At 35.3% G+C, this 24,027-nt stretch overlaps 4 protein-coding genes across 4 annotated transcripts in view; 2 read left to right on the forward strand and 2 right to left on the reverse strand.

Moving 5' to 3' along the window:
- The window catches only part of LOC129568698 (flavin-containing monooxygenase 5-like), a 1,797-nt gene extending 840 nt beyond the window's left edge, over positions 1-957 (reverse strand). The window contains exons 1-3 of the mRNA XM_055446969.1: positions 876-957; positions 538-754; positions 129-474 (exon numbers count right to left, since the gene is read on the reverse strand). Coding sequence (XP_055302944.1) covers positions 129-474; positions 538-754; positions 876-942 — 630 coding nt within the window. The 5' untranslated portion in view covers positions 943-957. The remainder of the gene's footprint in view (positions 1-128; positions 475-537; positions 755-875) is intronic.
- A 2,104-nt stretch (positions 958-3,061) lies between these two features.
- On the reverse strand, positions 3,062-5,064 carry LOC129566117 (senecionine N-oxygenase-like). Its single transcript, XM_055441723.1, has 5 exons — positions 4,611-5,064; positions 4,186-4,547; positions 3,844-4,095; positions 3,602-3,765; positions 3,062-3,524 (listed from the first exon to the last, which is right to left on the reverse strand). The coding sequence occupies exons 1-5, from the start codon at positions 4,904-4,906 to the stop codon at positions 3,204-3,206; spliced, it is 1,395 nt and encodes a 464-aa protein (XP_055297698.1). The 5' UTR covers positions 4,907-5,064; the 3' UTR covers positions 3,062-3,203.
- A 647-nt stretch (positions 5,065-5,711) lies between these two features.
- Positions 5,712-16,498, forward strand: LOC129566125 (alpha-tocopherol transfer protein-like). Its single transcript, XM_055441752.1, has 7 exons — positions 5,712-6,262; positions 13,359-13,518; positions 13,922-14,003; positions 14,781-14,969; positions 15,035-15,145; positions 15,631-15,767; positions 15,891-16,498. Exons 1-7 carry the CDS (start codon positions 6,166-6,168, stop codon positions 16,006-16,008), a joined length of 894 nt encoding a protein of 297 aa, XP_055297727.1. The 5' UTR covers positions 5,712-6,165; the 3' UTR covers positions 16,009-16,498.
- LOC129566119 (zinc finger protein 577-like) lies at positions 11,701-13,214 on the forward strand. Its single transcript, XM_055441739.1, has 3 exons — positions 11,701-11,869; positions 11,945-12,810; positions 12,893-13,214. Exons 1-3 carry the CDS (start codon positions 11,848-11,850, stop codon positions 13,088-13,090), a joined length of 1,086 nt encoding a protein of 361 aa, XP_055297714.1. The 5' UTR covers positions 11,701-11,847; the 3' UTR covers positions 13,091-13,214.
- Positions 16,499-24,027: the final 7,529 nt, after the last annotated feature.

Consider the following 24,027-nt stretch of genomic DNA (forward strand, 5'->3'; position numbering starts at 1 on the left):
TCCGATGACAAGAACATTTTCATCTGTTCAGATTAAAAAACGGGAATGGAATTAGAAATGTGAAAAAAACTAATGAAGAAAAAGCGAATGCTTAAATTTAACCGCATCCCACCATGGAATGCTTCGACGCTTCGATAATCATGGCTGTGCAGTGTTTGCCCTTTGAATTCATCAAGGCCGGGTATGCTTGGATAACGTGGCGAAGCAAAGTGACCGTTGGCAACAAAAACGACATCATAGATCAGTGTCTGGAATTTGTCGTTTGGCAAATCCTTCACGATCACTTCCCATTTGTCATTTTCGATTGGAAGAACGCGGATAACCAAGTGGCTGAGCTTGATGTGTTTCTTGATTTCAAAACGATCCGCGTATGAGTGAAGGTATTTCAGGACATCGGCTTGTGATGGATACGATTTGGTTCCGTTGGGATAGGGATGATCGTTGAATTCCATTACTTGGTGTGGCAAATTCGTTCTAAATGAATACAAAAATTATGTAAATATCATTTAAAATAGAATCCGAGTTTGTAAAATTTACCTAAGCCCTTGATACATCGCCGAATGGACATTTTGACCATATTGATCTTTGCCGGTTTTGTCTGTGTACCACCAAATCCCGCCGAATTGTTCAGCCTGTTCGTAAACTGTCACATTGTAACCTTGAGCCAGTGCATATTTTGCACTCACTAACCCCGATGTTCCAGCTCCAATAACAGCCACATTTAAAACCGGCGCCGGTTCTGCTTTTATCGCTGCTGTATTTACATGAGAAATTGGCAATTTCGTCATTTTCAAAGCACTTTCGGTAAAACACAATATATGAAACAAATAGTTTCAACACTTCATACGCTATGAAATCTATTGACCGTACTCAACTGATTTTGCCCTTTCGAATCAATACTAATTTATACAACTTTCCGTTTCCGTTATCTATATGTAACATATTCAAATTAGCACACAGTTTGGTGGTGTAATCTTTTAAAACGGCTGAGACGTAATGACTATGTCCGAATGCACAATGAGATTATGTCATAAAATATGATATCGATTGCTGCTTGTTATAATACTCAACCTAAAATTGATTAATTTATGAGAGTCATGATTACAGTCAAAAATACAGTGCATAACAAATATTAAGGGGAAGCGCTCGAACTATAACGACGTATGTACACTAGGGTGTTCTCGACATCGTTCAATTGAAAAATGGTAAGTCTCATTCGATAGATCTCAGAATTCTGAGTCGATTGATAACATTTTTGTCGCGGATGGACTTGTGGTGACACTTCCCGAAACTTAAAACGAAAAATGTTTTATTCTGAATTTCTATAGTAACGTGTGACAACTAGATTCAATTTTATGTTTTCTTGTCAAATTTTTGCTTTCAAATATCAAATCAAATCTGGTTATCGCAGGTTACTATGGAAATTCAGAATAAAACTGTTTTTGTTTTCAGCTTCGGGAAGTGTCATCACAAGTCCATCCGCGACAAAAATATTATCAATTGACTCAGAATTCTGAGATCTATTGAATAAGGCATACCATTTTTTGATTAAACGATGCCGAAAACACCCTTGTACACACATCAAACTTGTTGTACATACATTCGGTTCAATGCTATTACTCTGCGAAATCGAAATTTTGTGCAACGCGATTGTGCAGGTGAATGGATTCAATGATGATCTAAAAATCACATGCTTTTTTTGCTGTTTATTTCTCTGCACATGGAAACAATTACGGCGCAATCTTATTGAGCTTTTTACCTCATAAACTAAATGAAATGCACAACATAAAATTACAAAACGGATGCCGTATCAAATTTTGATGAAGAAAATAAAATGCCTACTCTACGACACACACATCAATTAGCAAATGAAAAAAAGAGTCACCATTGAAAAGAGATCACCCTTTATGACAGAGAAAATGACAATTCGAAAGTATGAACAATGAACATATGATTTATATTTATATTTTTTGTTCGTTTTATGTCAAATGTCAATTGTTCGAGGCCCCTCCTTGTTACGGATCCTACGAATAATTGACATCAGGCACAACTTTTTATCTATCAATTTCAAGTATGAACCAATTAAGGACCTTAATTTAAGGTGACGTTGAGCTTTCAATCATTTGGCAACAATTTTGGTGAACTTGTTTAACCGAATAATAAATTCCGTGCTCACAGCACTAAACAAAATAGTAAACCAAAAGAAAATTTCGAATACAGAGGCCAAAATAAATCAAACATTTTCTACCTCAGACTACGTTGATGTCCCCTTCTTCATTAAAAACTTACGCTATTTCACTGGATGGGCCGACAAAAATCTGAGCCAAATTAACATGACTTTGTTTCTTATTCAACTTTTTGGCTTTGCCATATTTTCGCGTTTTGCTCCGGTTAACATCTTGCGCATTGAATAAATATGTGTTGTTGATAATAAAAATGGGAATAAAAGTGTTTGAACTGAAGCGCAACATAAAATCTTTATCTTAAAAATGAATCGTCGCTTCAATAATAAAACATTATTCGTAACATGAAAAATGTAAAATGTAAATTTTTTATACAGTTTTTTGTGTTTTTCACGAAACTGATAAGTAGCTTACCTTCAAATGTTGACGATCATCGAAGTAGAAGTTTATGTATTTTCACATTTTGTAAAATTTCAGCATTTTTTTCTTTAATCAGAATTCTAAACGGCAAGAGATGCACATATTTTGTTAATAAACATTTATAGGAAAGTTTATTCCAAAGGAAGAACTTTTCGAAATCAAACAATTTCTCGGTAATTATTCCAAACGTTCAATTGGCGAAAATAGATGTAAATGCAAATTGAAAGTTTACAACTTTAAAGGGGCCAACAAAAAATGTGGTTCGAATTTGAAAAATATTCAACAGTGGTATTTGGTGCACACGCCGGTATATTCATTACGTTATATTGATTAAATTAATACGAAGATAACATCTATTGTTGATGTATATGTAGTCATTTCAATTATTCCCTCTTCTTCATAGACATATCAACATTTCGATAGCGTTGAATTTTTCTTGAAAAATAATACACAGAATGTAAGTAAAAAATTTTGATAGTAAATATATTCAAAACAAACACTTTTTGCTACTATTAATTGATAAGTGCCTCTAAAAAGGTGAATTAATATCGCCAGGGTCATGGATTTTTTTTCTCTCGTCAGCCTTGCGTTGTTCGTAAATTAATCTTCTTCCCGTTCCTTGGTGAACGTTTTGTCATCGATGATAATGTATTTGAATTTACGGAACTCTGATGGGCCCTTTTTCATAGATTCGCGCGAATCGAAATGCATATCGGGCAAAACTTCTGGAATCGGTTCAACGTCAGCTGTTTCAGCTAGTTGCTTGAAATATTCATTCTGCTCAACGCCCAGATAGTGAGTGTAGCGCTTGCCATAGCCTTTACCCCAGTGATTTTGCAATTGAATTTGCATATCGGTCAACATGTCCGACTTCGATGGCAGTTGTTTTTCACCCGTAAGGAATTTCATTGCGAATCGCACCTGATTTAAAAGTCGTCATTAGTTATTTGCATAAGATTTAAATGAAAATGAATCAACTCAGCATGATTTGTATTTACCTGCAAGTCATAGAGTCGAGTGGTGCAAGTGGTGAATGGTACACCGATGAAAATCATCGTGGGATGTTCAATGTTAAAGACTTGCTTGTACAGTGGCAAAACAGTATTTTCCTCCACGGTGATGCCAGTGTCAACGCTCAAAAATGGATACGTGAAATTGTAGCCTGAAAATATTTTATATACAAGTATTAGTGACTTATTCAATATAGACGCATTTTTCGCCATGAAAAAAATCTTCTTACCTGTTGCAAAAATCACCAAAGAGAATGTTTCGTGGGTGCCATCAATGAATTCAGCGCCGGTTGGTGTAAAACGTTCGACATTATCTTGAAGTGTAGTTTTTGGTGGCATCAGACTTTGACGCTTTTCCCGCTCCTCTTTCGTTTCGTTTGGCCGCTTAAACTGACTGAATGTGATTCGAGTGGCAACTTTCGAAAGTTGAAAAACAATATCCATACCAGAAGGTCCAGCTCCGATGACAAGAACATTTTCATCTGTTCAGATTAAAAAACGGGAATTGGAATTAGAAATGTGAAAAAAACTAATGAAGAAAAAGCGAATGCTTAAATTTAACCGCATCCCACCATGGAATTCTTCTTTTGAACGATAATCATGGCTGTGCAGTGTTTTTCCTTTGAATTCATCAAGGCCGGGTATGCTTGGATAACGTGGCGAAGCAAAGTGACCGTTGGCAACAAAAACGACATCATAGATCAGTGTCTGGAATTTGTCGTTTGGCAAATCCTTCACGATCACTTCCCATTTGTCATTTTCGATTGGAAGAACGCGGATAACCAAGTGGCTGAGCTTGATGTGTTTCTTGATTCCAAAACGATCCGCGTATGAGTGAAGGTATTTCAGGACATCGGCTTGTGGTGGATACGATTTGGTTCCATTCGGATAGGGATGATCGTTGAATTCCATTACTTGGTGTGGCAAATTCGTTCTAAACGAATACAAAAATTATGTAAATATCATTTAGAATAGAATCCGAGTTTGTAAAATTTACCTAAGTCCTAGGTACATCGCCGAATGGACATTTTGACCATATTGATCTTTGCCGGTTTTGTCTGTGTACCACCAAATCCCGCCGAATTGTTCAGCCTGTTCGTAGACTGTCACATTGTAACCTTGAGCCAGTGCATATTTTGCACTCACTAGCCCCGATGTTCCAGCTCCAATAACAGCCACATTCAAAACCGGCGCCGGTTCTGCTTTTATTGCTGCTGTATTTACACGATTGATCGCAAACAATGAAATGAGAACTCTGATGAAAATTGGACGAGAAATTGAAAATTTTGTCATTTTCGAAACACTTTCGATTTAACACAATAAATAAACAAGATATATGAAGTCAATAATATTTTTAACACCTCGTACTGTCTGAATTCTACTAATGAGCGGAATTGACTGATTCTGTCCTTTCGCATCAAAACTAATTTATACAATTCTGTTTCTGTTATGTTATGTATTCAAATTCGCACACAGTTTGGTGGTCTTATCTCTTAAAACGGCTGAGGCGTAATGACTATGTCCGAATGCACATTGAGAATGCGTCGTAGTATATGATGCCGACCTTTTCAACCTAAAATTGATTATAATATGAGTAAGCATGACATACTGGAAAATCTGTTTTTTTTTTATTGTCCACACAATCAGGAGTGATGGTTAGAACTAGCACTATCGCGAAAAATAATATTTGATTGAACAATTGCCGATATTCAGGCGTAAAGCAGCGTAAAGTATTCGATAAATCACATGTTTGTTTTGCTGTTTATTTCTCTGCACATAGAAGCCCATACGGCGTAATCTGGTTGAGGTATTCGTTTTGAATAGTCTTTTTTGTCGTCTCGCTCTCTTATGTATTTCTTTCAAAACGAATCGAAGTAACGAAAGTGATACATTGCCCGTGTCATATCTCTCTGTCCATGTGTTTCTTTTGATTTGGTTTTCGCTTATCGGCTAGCAAAGAAATTGGCTTCCAGTTGATGGCAATAACAAGACCTGTGTTTTCTATGGTAAGCCGTTCTTTTACCACCACTCCATCGTTTTTCTTTAATCATATACAGAAGTTTTGTAACAGAACAGAAATTTGTGTCGACGATGTGTTCGGGGCAACGGTTATGTGGCTAGTTGCAGTGCGGTGGAAGTCTCATATATGTTCGATACAATACTAACGTTGTGTGATCACAAGTTTGTGTTGCTCTAGGTCCGACAGCCGCTATTAAATACTTTCTCGCATGTCGCCAAATCACTTCAAGTCTCTTGATAGACCATCGCACTTGCGTTTGAATCGTTGTAGCGAACGCACGCGGTTTTCTCTCTGTAACAAAAAGAAAAATCGTTTATAAAAGTTGTTGGTACGCTTCAAATGACACACTGAAAATAAAATCAAAACTAGTTGAAGTTCATTTTTGAACGAGAAAATAGAAACAAATTATAGAGAAGTTCATTTGATCAAATTAAATTTGTGCGCCGAGAAAAATTGCTGTGTTCTGTTCAGTCGTTTAAAAACGAAATTAGACGCGAGTTTAAATCAAAAAAGTAAAAAAAAAAAAACTAACATGGTTGTCAGTGATAATCCGGAGTATGAACATTTCAAACATGTTCCAGCGATCCAAAGCTGGATCAAAACGCAACCACATTTGCCGCAAAATATACGTAAGATACTTTCATTGATAATTATAATTATTGGTGACTTGATTAAAATCAAATAGATTCCATGTGCACATCGAATGCGGACATGTCTTTTACAACGCGGTTTCTCTAGTTACTTCATTCATCCATCTATCAAATCATTTTTTTCCGTGACATGAAATCTTCTCGCTCAAAACATTGTGTCTCACATCGATCATTTTATTAGAATACAATGAACGCATTTGCTAGCATAGTATCGTGATTTTTAATTAATTTTTATTTGACACATTCGGTGTGATTTCGAGGAGAGAACTAGCAAAAAGCCTATGAAAAAATAAAAATTAATCAAACAGACACACAAACGGTTTGTATGTTTTACGAGCCATTTTCAAGAGTTATTTATTTAGCATTCAAGTGCGAAATGGCTAAAGTCTATCAGCTTGTACAAAGACTTTTATGCAATAATGCGCGCCAATCGATTGTGTTATGCCGTCTCTATGAGGCGAACACACAACATTACTTGCAAAAATGAAATACTTCTGGAATCTCAATATCAAAATCGAGCGGCTGAGATCATTGCATGCTCATTGCACGCTATTTTGCATATTCCAGAACCAATCTGAACAATTTCCGTTCATTAGGTTGGGAAAAAAAAACTAGCAAATATTCAAATAATCCGATTGCGATATCGTGAGTAGTGAGAATAATGAAGGCACTACTGATAAAGCATAGCTCAGAGAACAAAATAAAAGAATTCAACGAATGATTTTTAATAGCACAACATCGACTGTTGAATTGCCACGACAAAACGATTCCCATTGAATCGACTCGTGCCCGTGTCATTCTATGATGAATCAGAAATTCATAGAATATGCCACAGAAGATTGCTTATGATGAATTCTTGCTATAATCAGATTTAAATTGTTTGAAACTGTTAGTTTTGTTTAAGCTTAACTGTTGAAATCAAACTTCGTTTCGCTACGCTTCATCATTGGTATACAGTAACAGGCTATGTGGTCATTGTGATTATTATTGTTTTGATTGACAGTAAAAGAAAACACACGAAACAAAAATACAAACACACAAAGCGTGCGAGTACAGAGGTTGGCGTTAACTGTTGACAACTTTTGCCAGTGTAAACTGGCATGCGTTCGTAATTTTACTATTTGCAATCATTCATGCTCAGGGTTCCACAGTCCAAATGTAAAAAAAAAAATAAATGTCAATTCCCAACGTTTTAAATCGCATTCATTTGAAATTTAAAACTCTTTTAATTCATACGCTCCAAATTAGTAGTTTCGTTGGATTTCATTGCGATTGGAGGGTAATTAAAATTCGTTAATGGCACCAAACAACAATGAACTATGGTTGTCTTACCTCCTGGTTCAAATATAATGATTTGTTCAGATAGAAAAACGCACATTTGCATGTGATTTAGAAATAGCTTTATCAACGTGTGTTATCGTAATCACAAGGAAATGAACAGACTAATTAAAGATGGAACAAAATGCATGCGCACATCAGACGAAGCAAAGCAAGTTTGATTTCTTCATTGAAGAAGCAGATACATGTAGACACTGCATATGAAGCAATAGCTCGAAATTTAAATTCGTTCGAAAGCATTTTTCATAAAAATCCAAGCCAAAAATGGTTGATGGATTTTAAATGATTGGTATCATTGGCGCACAGCGTAGTTAATTCAATTTTATTGTTGAAAACGTTTGACATCGTCTCACCGCACTGGAATAATTTCGTTTAGATTCGCTTCGAAAAACCTATTTAAAATTCAAGACGAAACAAAAACAAAATGTTGTTCGATTTGCAATATTGGGTGCGTTTGCATGTTAATTGTAATGGTGATAGATGTGGAGATAAAACGTTTGCTTCAAATTCACCGCTATCTTGATATACATTTGGAATTTTTTGTTAAAAAATAGGCTCTTCGAACGAAAGACTCTATGTTTTCGATTTGCATCACTGTTATATGGAAAGCGTCACACCAGTTAATAAATACATATAAAAGAGGCGCAGCCGATCATCCAGGTCATTCAAAGAAAAATCACGTAGATCTATAAAATGATAACATAAATCATCTGGCACCCATTTGTTTACCTCATAACCCTTGAAAGTGTTTTAGAAAAACCGAAAAAAGACAAATGCCGTTCTACATTTCAAAACGTTTAATTAGACGGCGAAGGTCGATCATGTTTTGGCGCACAATATTTTCGGCGCAGTTACCCACCATTTGTGTTGCGGCCAATGGAAATGAAGCGAAAAACTACAAAAACACATGAATGGTCACAGTTTGCATGGTAAAATGTTAAATACCAAACACACAAATAGGAATGATACTTTTTTTTTCTCTTCTGGTGATATGTAAGAAATTAAAGGTTGGAATTTGGTGTTTGGGTTTATGTGTCAAGATCATACCCCATGAATTTGGTTGATTCATTGCATGATATTGTCTTATTTCTATTAACAATGATTAGAATATAATAGAAAAACGAAATGGTCATAACTTAGATCTGATGTCGTCGGTGTGTGTGTGTCCCTGTAACCAATTAAACCATACCATCTACAGAATCTAAACACATATTTGGCAACCAAAAATCAAATCAAACCGTTTTAGATGCTAAAAGTTTGGCTTCTCATTTTCTACAGAGCTATTTTTAGCATTGAAGAAGTGAAAAGAGCGATCGTAACGATTTAGCAATTGATTTTTTCACAATAAAATTGCCACTTAATCACAAAGGTAAAATAAAATATAAATGAAACAAGCAATATACAAGTTCAAGTTTACGCATTGTAAACTGCGTACATCGATTACACGGTAAATTTTAAACGGAGTCTTTTAACACAATGAATTGCGCCGCGTGTTTGGTTTCTTCATTATATTCAATTCAATGGTAATATTAGTTTCAAGTGAATGATCTCGTCATCTGTGGTTTTCTTTGTTCTTTTTCGTTGGCAGTGGCAGCAGCACCACCAATTGATTTTGCACAATAACACTCAAGTTTCATTGTTCATATGGAAAATGCCAAAGCATTTCTTCGAATTAAATACCATGTTCTTGAAAAATATTAATAACTGCTGTCAGATGCATTTACGTATAATGTACAAAATGCGAATAAAAGCCTTGGCAATGATTTTTTTTTTCACGTTGCTACGAGGAAGATTAGTGGCGTTCGTGTTTGATGTGTGATGACGAATGAATTTACTTGCTTTTAATCTAGAATCACACAAAACAATGGCCAAACATTAGTTGAGATTTATTTGGGCACGAGACTTGAAAAGTTACAACTTGTATTTTGGAATAAAAATATTAAACTGGTTTTAATCGCCCCACGTGGCATAATCACACGAAAGTAGTCGAAAAAAAAGCTCATCGAATTGAAACTGAAAAAAAATCGTATATGAACAAAAAAAATCATCAAACAAGTCGGCGTAAAACGAATGTAGATGATGAGAAAATGAACTTGACACATATGACCGTTCGTTAGGTGGGTGGAATTGTTTTGATTTTGGTAAAATGCCGATAAATTTAGTTTTCGCGCGCGCTTTGAATTGGGTTATGAGTTAATTTTTTGTCTGTTTTTTTTTTCAAGCGAATCGAGACGATTTCGATGGAAAACATTTTTCAAGTTCGTTGATCTGTTTTTTCTCTCTCTTTCTCTCGGGTGTACGTGAAACCAATTGTGTTTTGCTGCGAATCATATATGTTCGCATTGGAAATGAATACATGTCTATTTTCTTAAATCTCTTTGATTAAATTAGCCGTGGCGGTGACATTTTATCACTTTGATCCTAATAGCATTTTTTATGCCATTCCAAACGTTTGAGTTAAGAAATATTTAATGCGATTGTCAATGAAACAAATGCTATCTTTTGTTTTTAATGCCTCTAATGAAGATAGCATTGGATCGCTGAATAAATAGGTAAATTGCCTTATTGAAGTCGTCATTAACTCAGAATTGCAACGCCGTGAAGCGACGCTTCTCGTATCGATGAAGAGAGGAAAAAATGTGCAAAGATCAATGCAAAGCGACGAAAAACAAAGTTCATTGACGCGCATACAATATGCATTGTGCATGCAAACTTGTTTTACGACAAGCAACGATTCTAGGCTTGAGAGTCCGTCCGAAGGTCATTTTATCTGGTTCCGTTATGTACACAAAGTGCAAGACAACGGAAAAATTTCCTCAAAAACTCGATTATTATACATGTACAATGTACATTCATCAATTAAATTCAACACGCAATACGTTCCATGTATACTGAGCCCATATTCGTACTTATCTGATCGATTGACCTTTTGAGTGTGCGAAAACAGAAAAATATGTTTTTTTTTCCAGTTGATGAAGAAGACAAATAATAAAATGACACTAAAAATAACACAAAAATCTTTCTAATAAACAAAATATTTTGGAATTGATTTTATTGAGTGGGCTTCAATGTCACGAATTTTAGATACATATTTACTTTTTAGCATTAGCACATCTGATTTGATTGGATTAACAATGTTACTAATTAAATTATAGTTGGAATGAGCAAGAAATCGTCTTCATCAACATTGACACCTACCTTCGATCGACATCATCGCAAATAAATAGATGATTTAATCATGAAATTAGAAAAACGCTTACGCACTTTGTGCAGAAAAAAAAATTCCATTGCTCAGCCGGTTTTGCGTTATATTGAACGTTAGTCACACGCTGCAGTCAACTCGTTGTTTGTGTTGTTCAATCAACACCGTACCGAAGCAACGTCATTCAAGAAACCAATAATTTTATATAAAACAGATGAAAAAGCAAAAAAAAAAAAAACTATTGACCACAAAACCAGCCGTCAACGAATGCGCGTGTCAATTTTTCGGTTTAATTAAGTACCAAACTCAAGTTTTGTGGCTATTTTTAACCAAACATGAAAGGTTTGGCCACTTCATACTGGTTCCGTTGTGCACATAAAATACACATCGTATTGTTGTTTGACAATCGAACTGTTTTCAACCGACTAGAACGGCTTATTAAATTAAATTTTAAATTTAAATCAACGAAAGTAAACAATGCCAACATCTATGGATGCCTGGAATTTTTTTTTACGTTTCTTAAAAGACTCATCTGTCGATTGACGGTTGCCCGTCTTCCCAGAATTCAAATGAAGACAGTAAAAAAAGGTGTCTTTGCTAATTCTTTCATCAGCATCGTTGAGAACCAGTTTTTGATGAACTGAAAATATTACTCATGCAGATCGACTTTGTTTTAACTTTCTTCATTTGGAACGTGTTTATCTGAAGAAGTGTTGAAAATTCTGCATATGAAATGAGTGTAAGCTATTTTCAATGTAGACAAGTGTTGCGTGTTGCTTGCTCATTGAAATACGAGCGAACAGTGCAGGCGCTCGCAATGTTTCGACCTGATCTGGCAACACTTACCGTAAAATTGGAAACGTCAAGTAATTGACAGTCCATAAAAATTGTTTATTTATATCTGAAGCACGATTATATGTTTTCAAGCGGCAAAACTTGATCAACAGAGGGAAAAACCTCAATGTGAATCATTTATTCTAAGTATTTTGAAATCGTGCTGTTGCTTAGAATAAGAGGAACCAATATGGAAATCATTAAAATTGAAGGTATGCTAATGAAATCCGGGTGAAATGTTCCATTTAATCGATACCAACAACATTACTCAATGAATTTGTTCACAGTTGACGATGTACCCTTCGGCTATGATTGTGTAATTTGTCGAGAGCGGTATTCAACGCGGCTGGAGCGAAATGATCATTTGGAAACACACTTTATACACAAAAAATGCAGCGATTGTAATCGTCTAGTGATATTAATTGGCGATTTGGAATTTGAACTACATCGACCAGCCCATTGTACGAAAGTCTGTCAAAGTGATAGTAATGATTATGAGGATTTGCAACCATTTGTTGCGATAGAAAGACTGAAAGACGTTGCCGTAGATGTATCAACAGAAGATAATGACGACGATGACGAAGCGTTGAATAAGACGGTGATGAAGGAAGAAACCGATTCGGACGATTGTCCCTTGAGCATTGTTGCTGACATTTCCAGGCACACGGTTTGTGAACAAGTCATTTTTTCAAAGGAAGATGACGATCCACCCGAACAGCCAAAACCAAGCAAAAGAAAACGAAATCGAAAAAAGCCTACGAAAAAAGACGAAGATATTGGTGAAGATAAGAAATCGGCTCGAATTCAGAAATCTCGACCAGTGAAGATAATAGCCTGCAATCAAGAAGGTTGCACCGAAGAATTTCGGCAAAAGCAATTGTTGCGTAAACACTTGAAAACAGTTCATGGCATCGTCGAAAAGCATTTGTGTTCAATATGCAAATTTGCTTTTGCCGATAAGTCGAATTTAAAACATCACATGGTCACCCATACCGATGATAAGCGATTTATTTGTTCGTTTTGCGGAGCACGCTTCCATAAATTGACAAATATGACCGAACATATGAACGCTCATTTGGGACTGAAGCCATACAAATGCGAAATTTGTGGAAAAGATTTTGGCAGAAGTAATCACAAACGACAACATATGAGGGTAAATAGAAATGAAAACCGACAAAATTCCGTTAAGAATTGAATTTTGAATTGAGGAAAACTTTTTTTTTCTTCGAAAATAGGTTCACACCGGAGAAAAACCGTACATCTGCCAGATCGTGAATGATTGTACGCGAGCCTATATGTTTAAAATTGATTTAAAACGACACCAGCGATCGGTGCATGGCATAATTGAAAAGACATTTACGTGCAAAATCTGTGACAAAATATTTTATGAAAATAAGTATCTCACCAAGCACATGGCCACTGCACATTCGTAGAAGAGCCAGCAATATTCTTTTCCAAGTTTAGATTAAAAGTTAGATAAAAACTCATTAATTTATTATAACCAATATATGGAGTCACAAAGAAGTGGCAAAATAAACTTTCTCTTAGTTTTGCCAAGGCTTTTTGGTGTTTCAATTGTCCGCGGTTCGAAAATGCACATTGGAAGAATTTTGTTTTTTTTTTTTAAATGTTTCAGATTTCAATTTAATTTTTTTTTCATTCAATTATGATTTGTAACCGAAAAAAAAAATGTCATTGCAGATCCAATTTTGATACAGCGGTTCATTCATTCGGTGTATGGTAATGTGGAAAAGACGAAGAAACTAATTGAAAATAGTTTCAACATGCGCAACAATTACGCTCATATATTCTTGAAGCGCGATCCGAATTCCATTGAATCAAAGCAAGTTTTTGAAGTTACGTAAGTGTCCATTCTCGAGCAATGCTGCAAGCCGCAAATACACAAATTGCTTAGAAAATTATGATTCCACATATATGCTTAGTTTGTGCTAATAACAACGTTTTGATGCTCCATTTTGAAATGTCTGTAGAAAAAAAAAACCACATGCAATTATAGCCAAAGTAATCGCGTTATGAAACAAACGTAACTAAAAAAAAAACACAAACATGGCATTTATTCTGCTCACCTGAGCTTGTATCGCACAATGAACTCCACGTGTTAAAATGCCACAGTAACAAAAAGAATCTCGTTTTAATTGAATACAAAAAAAGCTGACATGGAACCATAATTTTCAGCAGAACAATTTCGTTAGTTGAAAAAAAAATGTTGATTTTTTTTCTGTTGAAAATATGATTTTATATAGGGACATGATACCGCTGCCGTATGCAACGCGAGAAAATTTTAAGATCATGTTTTATCGGCTTTGTGACACAGACGTCGAAAAGGTTTGTATAACTTCAATGCTTGTTGTTAATATTTTTGTTTTCGGAAAAGAGAGATTATTTTCTTTGTGAAAATCGCATCGCATGAAATGAACACATTCATTTGGGTCGATTTTCTCCATATTTCATCATTTAAGTCGTCGTCATTTTTTCATACTCTCTCTCTCTCTCTCTCTCTCTCTCTCTCTCTCACTCTCTCTCTCTCTCTCTCTCACACAATGTGTGATTTACGACCCATCATGAAGCAGATTATTATTAAAATAACGTTGTCCAGTTGGAAACAATGCCACTACTATGTTATGAGAAAAGAAACTCATAAAAATGAAATGACTCATTAAATTCCATTATGAGCCACTGTTTGTGTATGATTGTATTTGTTGCGTTTTGTTGGTTTGTCGTCAGTGCAATACTGGTTATTATCACTATTAAGTGACTTCTAACCTTTAATGGCACTCCACTGGCAAATCCAACGGCATGTATTGCCATTACATCATTATGCAATCATATGTAATCGCAAAACACAAAAGGATTACGTTTTTCTTGTCTATAGTCAGTCATTGAATCAAACATCGAATTGAATCGTTGCAATGTTGTTCAACACTCATTCATTCATTCGTCGCAAAAGTTAGTGTTTAATGGAATTTTGTTTTTATAAATAAGTCGAGTTTCGAAAGTGTTATTTTATGAATGTAATAGCATGTGTTATTGAGGAAATAGCATTTTCCCCCATTTATTTCAATTGAACGTGATTTTTAACCAAAAAAAATGTGCATGTTTCAGTTTAACTTCACCGAAGCGATTAGGATGTTCTTCATGGTGGCCGATGTTCGTTTGGTCTGTATGGATGCTGATGAGCCAAACAGTGGTTGGAATGGAGAAATACCCGTGTTCGATATGGCCGGATTCAGTTTGAGACATGTTACCTGCGTTGTTTTGTCGGTATTACGTATTTACATGAAATACACACAAGTAAGTTTAACGATAATGGTCGTTTTTTCTAAAATGAAATAATATCAAATTTCTTGTTTCTTCAGGAATCGCATCCAGTGCGTTTGCGCCAAATTCATGTGATCAACTGTTCGCCGTATTTGGATCGTATCATGGCGATTATACGGCCTTTTATGCGCAAAGAAGTCTCTAAATTGGTAATAATACCATTTATATCAATGTTTTATACACTACAGAATCTTCTTTTATATATATTTTTGTTTGGTTTTTTCCTCACTCCTTACGTTCATAGCGAATATATTCGCTGCATTAGCATCAATTAACTTTTTGCGAATCTTGAGAAATTTTCGAAAGCCCAACATATGACGTTGTTTGCTAACGAACAGAGTCTAGCTTGAGGATTAAGAATAGTTTCACTTCGTGTATCGCACACCAAGTATTTTCGTAAAACCGGTTTCTTACTCATTTGGATATATACCAAATGCGGTGATTCCATTTATTTGCCGCGAATTTCGCTAAAAAAAATAAATAAATAAAATTGACGACGCCAACAGTTTTTGTCCAAAAAAAATTCAAGTCCAAGGTCTCCCGCAGTTGTTGTTGACGAATCAAATACAATAAAACATGATTGTTTTATCAATCGATAAACAATAATGGCATGCATTTTTGTTGTTTGTTTCAGCTCCATTTCCACAAACCGGATTCAGACACATTGTACAAATTCATTCCAAAAGATTTGTTGCCAGCTGAATACGGCGGAAAGTCCGGCGAAGTGAAAGAAATCAAGAGCCGTTTCGTGAAATTGTTCGATTCATATAGGTAAAATTCCATTGCGAATTTAAATTTAATCATTTCGAAATTGGTGGAATTTAATGAAATCAATCACATTTCAAATGTCATTGAATTGAATTAATTATATTAATTACATCTCGTATATTGCAGAGATTATTTGTTGGACGAAAGCAGATGGAAGTTGAACAGTGTGAACAGTCGCAGCTGCGCCAGCGTTAATGCCGACCAAGAAGTTTCCGGCAACTTCCGAACGCTTTGCATCGATTAGACGGAGAAATGAATGATAATTTGATAATAATTTTGGTGTTAACATTTTTTAAATTTAAGTTTTAAGTTTTAATTTCGTCTATACACTGAATCTGTTGCAATTGTCTGCACCAATTTTTTTCCACCTACGAAATTGAGTGAATTTTTGAATTGGTTTTTTTTCCAAATAAATTCGAACATTATTTCTCAATTGAAGTTTACTAGTGAGCCTTTAGCGGTTGTTTAATTGCACAATTTTTCTTGGATTTTTCGTCTTCTTTATTGGCTTTGATAGCCAAAAAGAAATTAATGCGAACATTTCTTCGACAATATTGTAATTGTGCGGTGCTAGTAGAAATTACTGTTTTCGATTTTATTGAATGACTTCACACAAAATATCAAAGAATTTAATTTTATTTTATTGCAATCATAATAATAATTCGAAAGGAATTGATTTAAGATGATAAAAATGGTAAAATAAACGGAGTGGTTTGAATTTGAAAAAAAAAAAACGTTCGTTCTTTTCTTTTCGTTTTTGTTCCGAAGTCAAAATCAGTGCGTTCAATTCCCGATTAGACAGATTTTGTCAATGTGGCACGGGTCGTCTGAAAAAGCTTGTCAAGTGCAGTGTGTTAACAGTGGGGAGCAACAAAACCAGCGTATATATAAAGATAGCAACAAGTTTGAGCTTTCAAACGGTGGATTGAGATATATGTGAAACGTAACCGCAAATATGTTGAGTTGTTTACCTGCATGTCAGGATTCAATGCGAATATTTTTAGAATGAAAAACTCTGAATTTACAGATGAAGTATTTCAATATGTTCTAAAATTCGGGAAACAAAAATATGGAGTATTTTTCATTAAAAAATCAAAAAATGCTTGAAAAATCTTAGACATCCTATTTTAGTTCATTCAATCTAATCCAAATGGATTTTTGAAACCCCACATACATTTCGCTCGTTCTACAAGATTACTGTGATTGAGCTTGACGAATTTCACAAGTGCTGTTTTATTATCCCTTTGAATTACGTCTCAGCTATTAGAGTTTAATGATAGAGCAGTCATATAATTTAAGCACTTCAATAGGTGGATAATATAGTTTCAAATAGTGCACACACGCACGCTAAAATTCACTTAACTGCCCTCAGGAAAATGGCATTGATAATTTGAACAGAAAATTTGTTCGGTTTCATGACCGGAAAAACTCCAGATGTGTGTATTTCGGCCCCATGAACACGAAATGGCTGAATTAGTGCATTTGGCAATTCGTTCAAAATTAACAATTAAAAAGTACACTTATAATTTGCATTTTATTGTTGCTGAAAGGCATTATCCTAATCAATTTAATTGAATCAAATATGCAAGGGAATAAATCTCTGGTCGATTGCTTTGGATTTGTTTCAGGTGTAGGAGTTCATAAATTATCCTTTGTTTTTCAATCTAGAAAAAAAAAGTTTCATAAATTGGTCGATATCAGCGATTTAGATCCGATAAATCGGTGAAATCGAATTGCTTCACACGAACAATACCACCATAAAAAGTAGTCAAAGGAAGAAATGTACACATTTTGGGAAATTAATTTTTACATTACATGAAATCACAATATCCGTATAATTTGTATTGGGCATAACAGGGGAGTTTCGTGCACAACTCTCACCAAAACATAGAACTTCGATGTAGTAATTTGTATTTTCAATTTCCTTTCGCAATGTTCGTTCGACACGCACGCACGCATGCCAACCAACAAACCGATGCTGACGGTTATCGTGTGTTTTCATATTCAAATACTTCGAATTATGGTATTCGTCGAATGCGAGCCAATTCAATGAAATGATAATGGATTCTATAAAAACATCCACCTGATTGATGATTTGCCCCCGGAATAAATCTGGGAAAGGTCAATCGATAAAATATTTACAAATCACCGGCGCGCACAACCAAAACCATCTGATGGTTGAGTGCAAATCGATGCAGCTCGATAAAGCCCATGATTCCGATAATTCAGTTAGTTTTCTCTCTCTCTAATCTTTCTTGCAAATCTTCGTTGTGAAACAAAGTCATGCTAGAGACCCCTTTTCAGGTTGTCAAATTAATTCAACGCTTTGGAATATCCTTTCCATTTCATTCGATTTAAAATCGACCCAAATTTTTAGTGGTATTTTATTCAATAGAGATTAAAAAAGACACGCATAAAATTTGGCATGCAAAGCGCACATTCTACGCGGAAATGATCCAAGCATGTTTTTTTTTTGTATTTTTCCCATAAAGATTTTTCACACACTTCGGTGATTAAATTGAAACGACACCATAAAAAGATATAGATATATATAGATAGAATCTCTGGATCTGACACTTTTGATATTACATTTTCCATTATTCCTATACTGTGGTGATTGAAACGACGTGAAACGTACCGCCAAGTGATTTTCTTTGACTTTCAATCATCAAATTAATTTGAACAACAATGAAAAACAAATAAAAATCGAAACGAAAATTGTGTTCATACAAACATAAATGTCTGCAAAATATATAAGAATAACACAAACTGAGAACGCTGCTGCTCTATTGAAGGCCATAACATAGAGTAAACCACACGTTTCTATCGACATCAGTCCGTGAGAATAGAGTGCTGTGCTGCTGCTTTCGATGGAAAACAAGTAAATGCCCGCTGCGTGTGTTTGAAGCAACATGTTGAAGGGGAAACTGAGCAGAAACAACACGTTTTGCGTTCGTCGCACACACACTTTTTTCGCACACCGAATTCACGAATTGGCTGACTGCCTGGATGGTTGGTTTGGTTATGTATGAGGGAAAAAAAGATGAATATGTGTGCGCGGCACTGTGCAGTGCGAAAAGCTTTCGATGCTAAACACAAAATATTATGTATTTATCAGCGATTCATTTTCCATTGAAGCTCAGTTTGAAACGAGATTTGAATGGGATCACAACAAATCCGCAATCGAAATTGTCACAGTTTTTCGCGTCGTCTTATCAAACGGCACAATTGATTTACACATACCTTTTTTGTTGGTTTGGTTATTGTGAAGTGAACAAAGACGGATAAATTGATACTATGTGCATTTTGTGAAATTGTTTTTTTTTTCTTGAGTAAAAATTGGTTCAGGAAATCGTTTGAAAAAAACTGATGGTGCTTTGAAAAAAAAAAAAAAAATAACTGGATGAGCCAGCAGAGTTCAGAGTTAATACCAATATTTTTTGTAGTTCATTGATTGCGATCAGATTTATTGATATGAAATTGAAATTACGGTGAATCGGTGTGCTATTTTTCAATCACCTCTGTTTTCAATCACCACTTTAGTTGTATTATTGCGGGATTTTGGTGAAGTCATTAGCAAACTGCGACAGGAAAAAAAATCGCATCGTTACAAATTGCCATTGTATGCAGTGAACGACCGTAATTAAAGAGTCGAACAAAAAATTGGAAATTCAACGAACCTTGAATTGAACCCATTAATCCATTACTAGGAGGCATTTGCGGACTATAAAACCACGTTTGATGAAAACAGCCCCATCATACACACTCTTCCATACGATAAGTAATACACAAGTTTTCAGTTGAATAGCACCATCATAGTTCTTACTTCTTTTTCTTGTTCGTTGCTTCTTTCGGACGGTTTTTGTGTATCTTTTCGAAGAGTCGGGATGCCTTGAATTTATGTGGGTATTATAAGGTCACATACGAAAACCGAAATTTATTAAATTCCAAGTTTAAAATCGAAAGACGATGTCAGTTCATCGCAAAGCGCGTTATCCATTATGAACTTTTTTCCTCTCTTTAACTCCGTCTCTCCGCAAAAACAGCGGCCGAAATCCAGATTTTCAAACTTTATCTGAGTGTCCCTGAAATATTGCAAACCATTCATTTTATCCGCAAATTTTGCAACTTCAAAAGTGATATTAATCCAAAAACAATCTTGTTCAGACGTGCATCATATATATACATATATACAAGAACGTCGACACGAACATGCTTTAAGATTTTGCGGCAGCAGATGATGATAATTTCCATTCGCATCCATGTATGAATGTGTGTATTTGCGATGCAATGTAATTTCATGTAACATGGAAAGTGAATTAGGAGCTGTGTGCAAACAAAAAAATTCTACGATTTATTTATGAACGATAAATGCGATTTCCACAAATCCATCGAAATGGAATAAAAAGTTTACTTACAATTTATATACAGATGTGGAGAATCGCTTTAAATGATTTCAATGAACTTTACCGAATATTTACACTTATTCACCCGTATCACTGCCTCCTCTCTCTCTCTCTCTCTCTCTCTCTCTCTCTCTCTCTCTCTCTCTCGGTGTGCGTTTTTCTATCTACACCATATATGTTGGATTGGATGTGGGAGAAGAAAGGAAGTCAGAGTCTACAGTTATTGGTCGGAGTGATAAATGGCGATTTTCCCTTTGTAAAATACACAACGCGTGCTCACTCTGATGCCATATAAAAAAACAAATTTTACGATTGATTTTCCACAACAACAACATCAATATCACCAGCAATGACACACACACCATTATTGATTCAACGCATAAAACCTTATGTACAATGTTTTGGAATTTTACGCTTTTTTACGTGCTGCAAATACACACTCTGGGACTTTTGCTTCATATGTTTCACTCAATAATCGTTCAATAACCGACGGTGTGGTACTCATTTATCAAAGACATCCAAGCTTCCACTTCACATTCTGCTCTCCGAACTGAATCGCACGCCATGCACATGAAGAAAGACAACCACACTCTCTGAAAACATGATAAGTAAACCTTAAGATTGAATCGAAACGGTTTGAATCGAAAATGAAAATTTAATCGCCTTTGCAAAATCACACAGAGTTAATTAAGCACGATTTCATCTATGCACCGATTTCATACCGGATTAACTCAAAACAAATCAAATGGAATCGGAAGCACGTAATTTAAACTTGTGGGATTTTCTTTTTATCCTCGATGTGTGTGTATGTGTGTGAATGAGTTGAAGAGGGAGCAAATCTTTAGCATGTTAAATTGGTTTCAGGTTCGGTGCAAAAGTTAGAGCGTAATTACATTTGCTCAATGTTCACTTTCTTTTTTCTCCTCTCTCATTCTTTCACTCTCTCTCTCTCTCTCTCTCTCTCTCTCGCACTCTATCTATCTATCTATCTACATCAATTGCATATCGAGAGACGCAAAAGTGAAATTATCAACCAAATAAGTCACTGGTTATATACCAACCATAACGATAATTCTATTGTCAATTATATTTTCCGATGAATGCTTTGAACTGAAAAGCAACCCAAATCAAATATCTGGGTGTGTGTGTGTGTCAAAAAAAGTGCCATTTTTAGACAGCGAACGAATGGCGAAAACACATAAAGGATATATATGCGTAACAGTGTGTGACATTAAGAGTTAGCACACCAAGAGTCTGTATGTACAAGCGCATTCACAAAAGATGTTCAAAATGTTCAGAACGTCTTTATTTTGTTACATTCGATGTGATTCGCTATGAGTGTTTGTAAAAGTATGAGCATGTATGTGTAAGTGTGTCGTTTCATTTCAACGGCAAAAGTTTCGTATAGCCAGACACACTTGAAACCACCCTACAAATGAAATAAAAGAAGAAAACGGAGACGCACAGAATTATATATACATTTGCAAGAGGTAGCGATCGTGTTTGTTGATAACGGGGGATTAATGATAAGAAAATATTTCTCTGCTTTTCACCAATTGAATGCTGTCATCACTCAAGCAATATCACTCTCCCTTTTTTCTTTTCTTTTCTCCATATTTTTTTTCGCATATATTTGGCTTGACTAAATGAAAACGTGAATGTCTAATACACTAAATAAATGTATATATATACATAAAATTGCTGCAGCTCCACCAGTAATATCATATTTCTGGAAGGATGGCAAAACTTCGAGTAAACAAACAAAGCAGAAATCCTTTTCAATTGAATACCTATTGTTGTTCGATTTACGAAAGTTCTTTTTCTTGTTGGCGTTGCTGCTGCTGCTGCTGTTGCTTTTGTTGTTGTTGTTTTGCGGTTTGGTTTTTGATTCCATTTTTGCGCATTTTCATTTCAATGCATTGAATTTGGTAAGAATCATTACGCATTGGCCCATCGAAGGTACACGGCATTACAAAATTTGAGTAAAACGTGTATATAAATCAAGTAGCAACCAGCCCAACATGAGAGATGCGTTTATTTTACCTTCCACTTAACGGATATACTGTTGACCTTTTTCGTGTTTAGTCTCTCTTCGGATTTTCTTTCGTATTTTTTTTCTTTCGTCCATTATACTCTACATATACATTTTGCAATCGTCAGTGTTGGCCGATGGTTTTTTTTCATCTTCAACTGACAATCGTCTTAGAAATGTCAAACACTCATCAAACTGTTGGGGCAAAGCAAATAGAAAATATTTGATTTGCCACGGTTACAGCAATTTTTCAATGCGTTTTATTATCATTACTGGAAAATCAACTGATTTTTTTTCGCCCTAAAATTCGATTGAACAAATAAACGAGACTAGGTGGGTGCCATGGGCAACAAACTGAATATCACAAATGAACAAACAAATGAGTTGCTAATGAACTCATTTTGCATAGAAGCGGCCAAAATGTTTACAAAATAATTTTTTCCCGGCCAATAATCCCATTCGGAATACCAATAAATTGCAAAAATTGAAAAATCAAAATGAAAACGGAAAACTCTTCTTTACATTGAAGTTGATATCACAGCCGAACGTGAGAATATTTCGCAGTTTTGTTTCCAATGCTGTCCGTTCCATTGACAAAAGACTTCATTTCCAATGAATAGCTTTCAAATTAAATCATGGTACTGTTAGCAAATGGACTTCTAAAATAATGACAGCCATGTCTGAATGAGACAGTGTCGACTTCGGTGGAGGTGATAATTTGCCATGATTCAAGTGTCAGCAATGACGATGGGCACAGCATGTGACTGCCACACGAATGTATTCGATTTTAAACAATGGGAAGAGATGTGCAGGAAGAAACGAGCAAACTTAGAATATATTATTCAGAAAATGGGCTCCTTGCTCTGTTAGGTTTCTGCAATGTATTGAAACGGCAATAGCAGCAACAGCAATGGGATGGAACCGAAATACTTTGTACCACATCAAACACCAAGCCAAACAAAGTGAACTGTGATGTTGAGTTCGCTCAAATGAATGGGATTAATGCTCGAATGCTCGTCGCTTTTGCCATTGGAAAGCGAACACACACACACACACACTCACAAAACGGAATAGAATATGGAATGAAATGCCCAATTCAATAGGTAGGATATTTTCGTGCCATTCACTGAATTTAATATGAGAACGTGCTGAGCTCGCGTTTTTTGTTGCTCCTCTTTTTTCCATTCATTTTCTTCCGCAAATCTGTTGAATAACACACAGCGAATGAAAAGGCGATCAGCTACTGAAAATAAATAATAATATGTATTAACCATTCAATGGAAAAGTGATACTTTGGTACAATGAATTTTGTGTGTGCACGTGTAAGTGACTGAGTGAATGAGCGAGCTAGGGTGCTAAATGATTGATTTAAATACTAATTACGATATTGGTGATACATTTCGTATATGAGGCTGTGAGAATGAAAATGGCAATACAGGAATAAACATTCTGAAACGCATCAAGAAAAAAAATTCGCAAAAATGAATCATGAGTTCTGAATATGCAAAAGTGAAACATGAATTTATATGGGCAGCATAGGAGGTTCATGGTTCATTTTTGCGTATTCAGAACTCATGATTCACATATATGTTATGTACAATATTTTATTCGCACAAAATCTTCAATGTTTAATGGAGAATTCAACCAATCAATACTTTTATGGCTGGATTGAGTGGAAGATTTTCATGTTTTTACCATTTTACCGTTTCCTTTTTTTGTTCAAAAACAGACGGGGAAAAAATCAATATGTCGTGTTGTGTGGTAAAAAATGCACACACATTTCTTTGGTTTTCCATCAACTAATGGGATCTATTGATTGAATCAA

Source organism: Sitodiplosis mosellana, unplaced genomic scaffold (genome assembly GCF_009176505.1).
Source record: "Sitodiplosis mosellana isolate CC-2019 unplaced genomic scaffold, AAFC_SMos_1.0 Smas_scaffold_1, whole genome shotgun sequence".
In the NCBI taxonomy this organism is placed as follows: domain Eukaryota; kingdom Metazoa; phylum Arthropoda; class Insecta; order Diptera; family Cecidomyiidae; genus Sitodiplosis; species Sitodiplosis mosellana.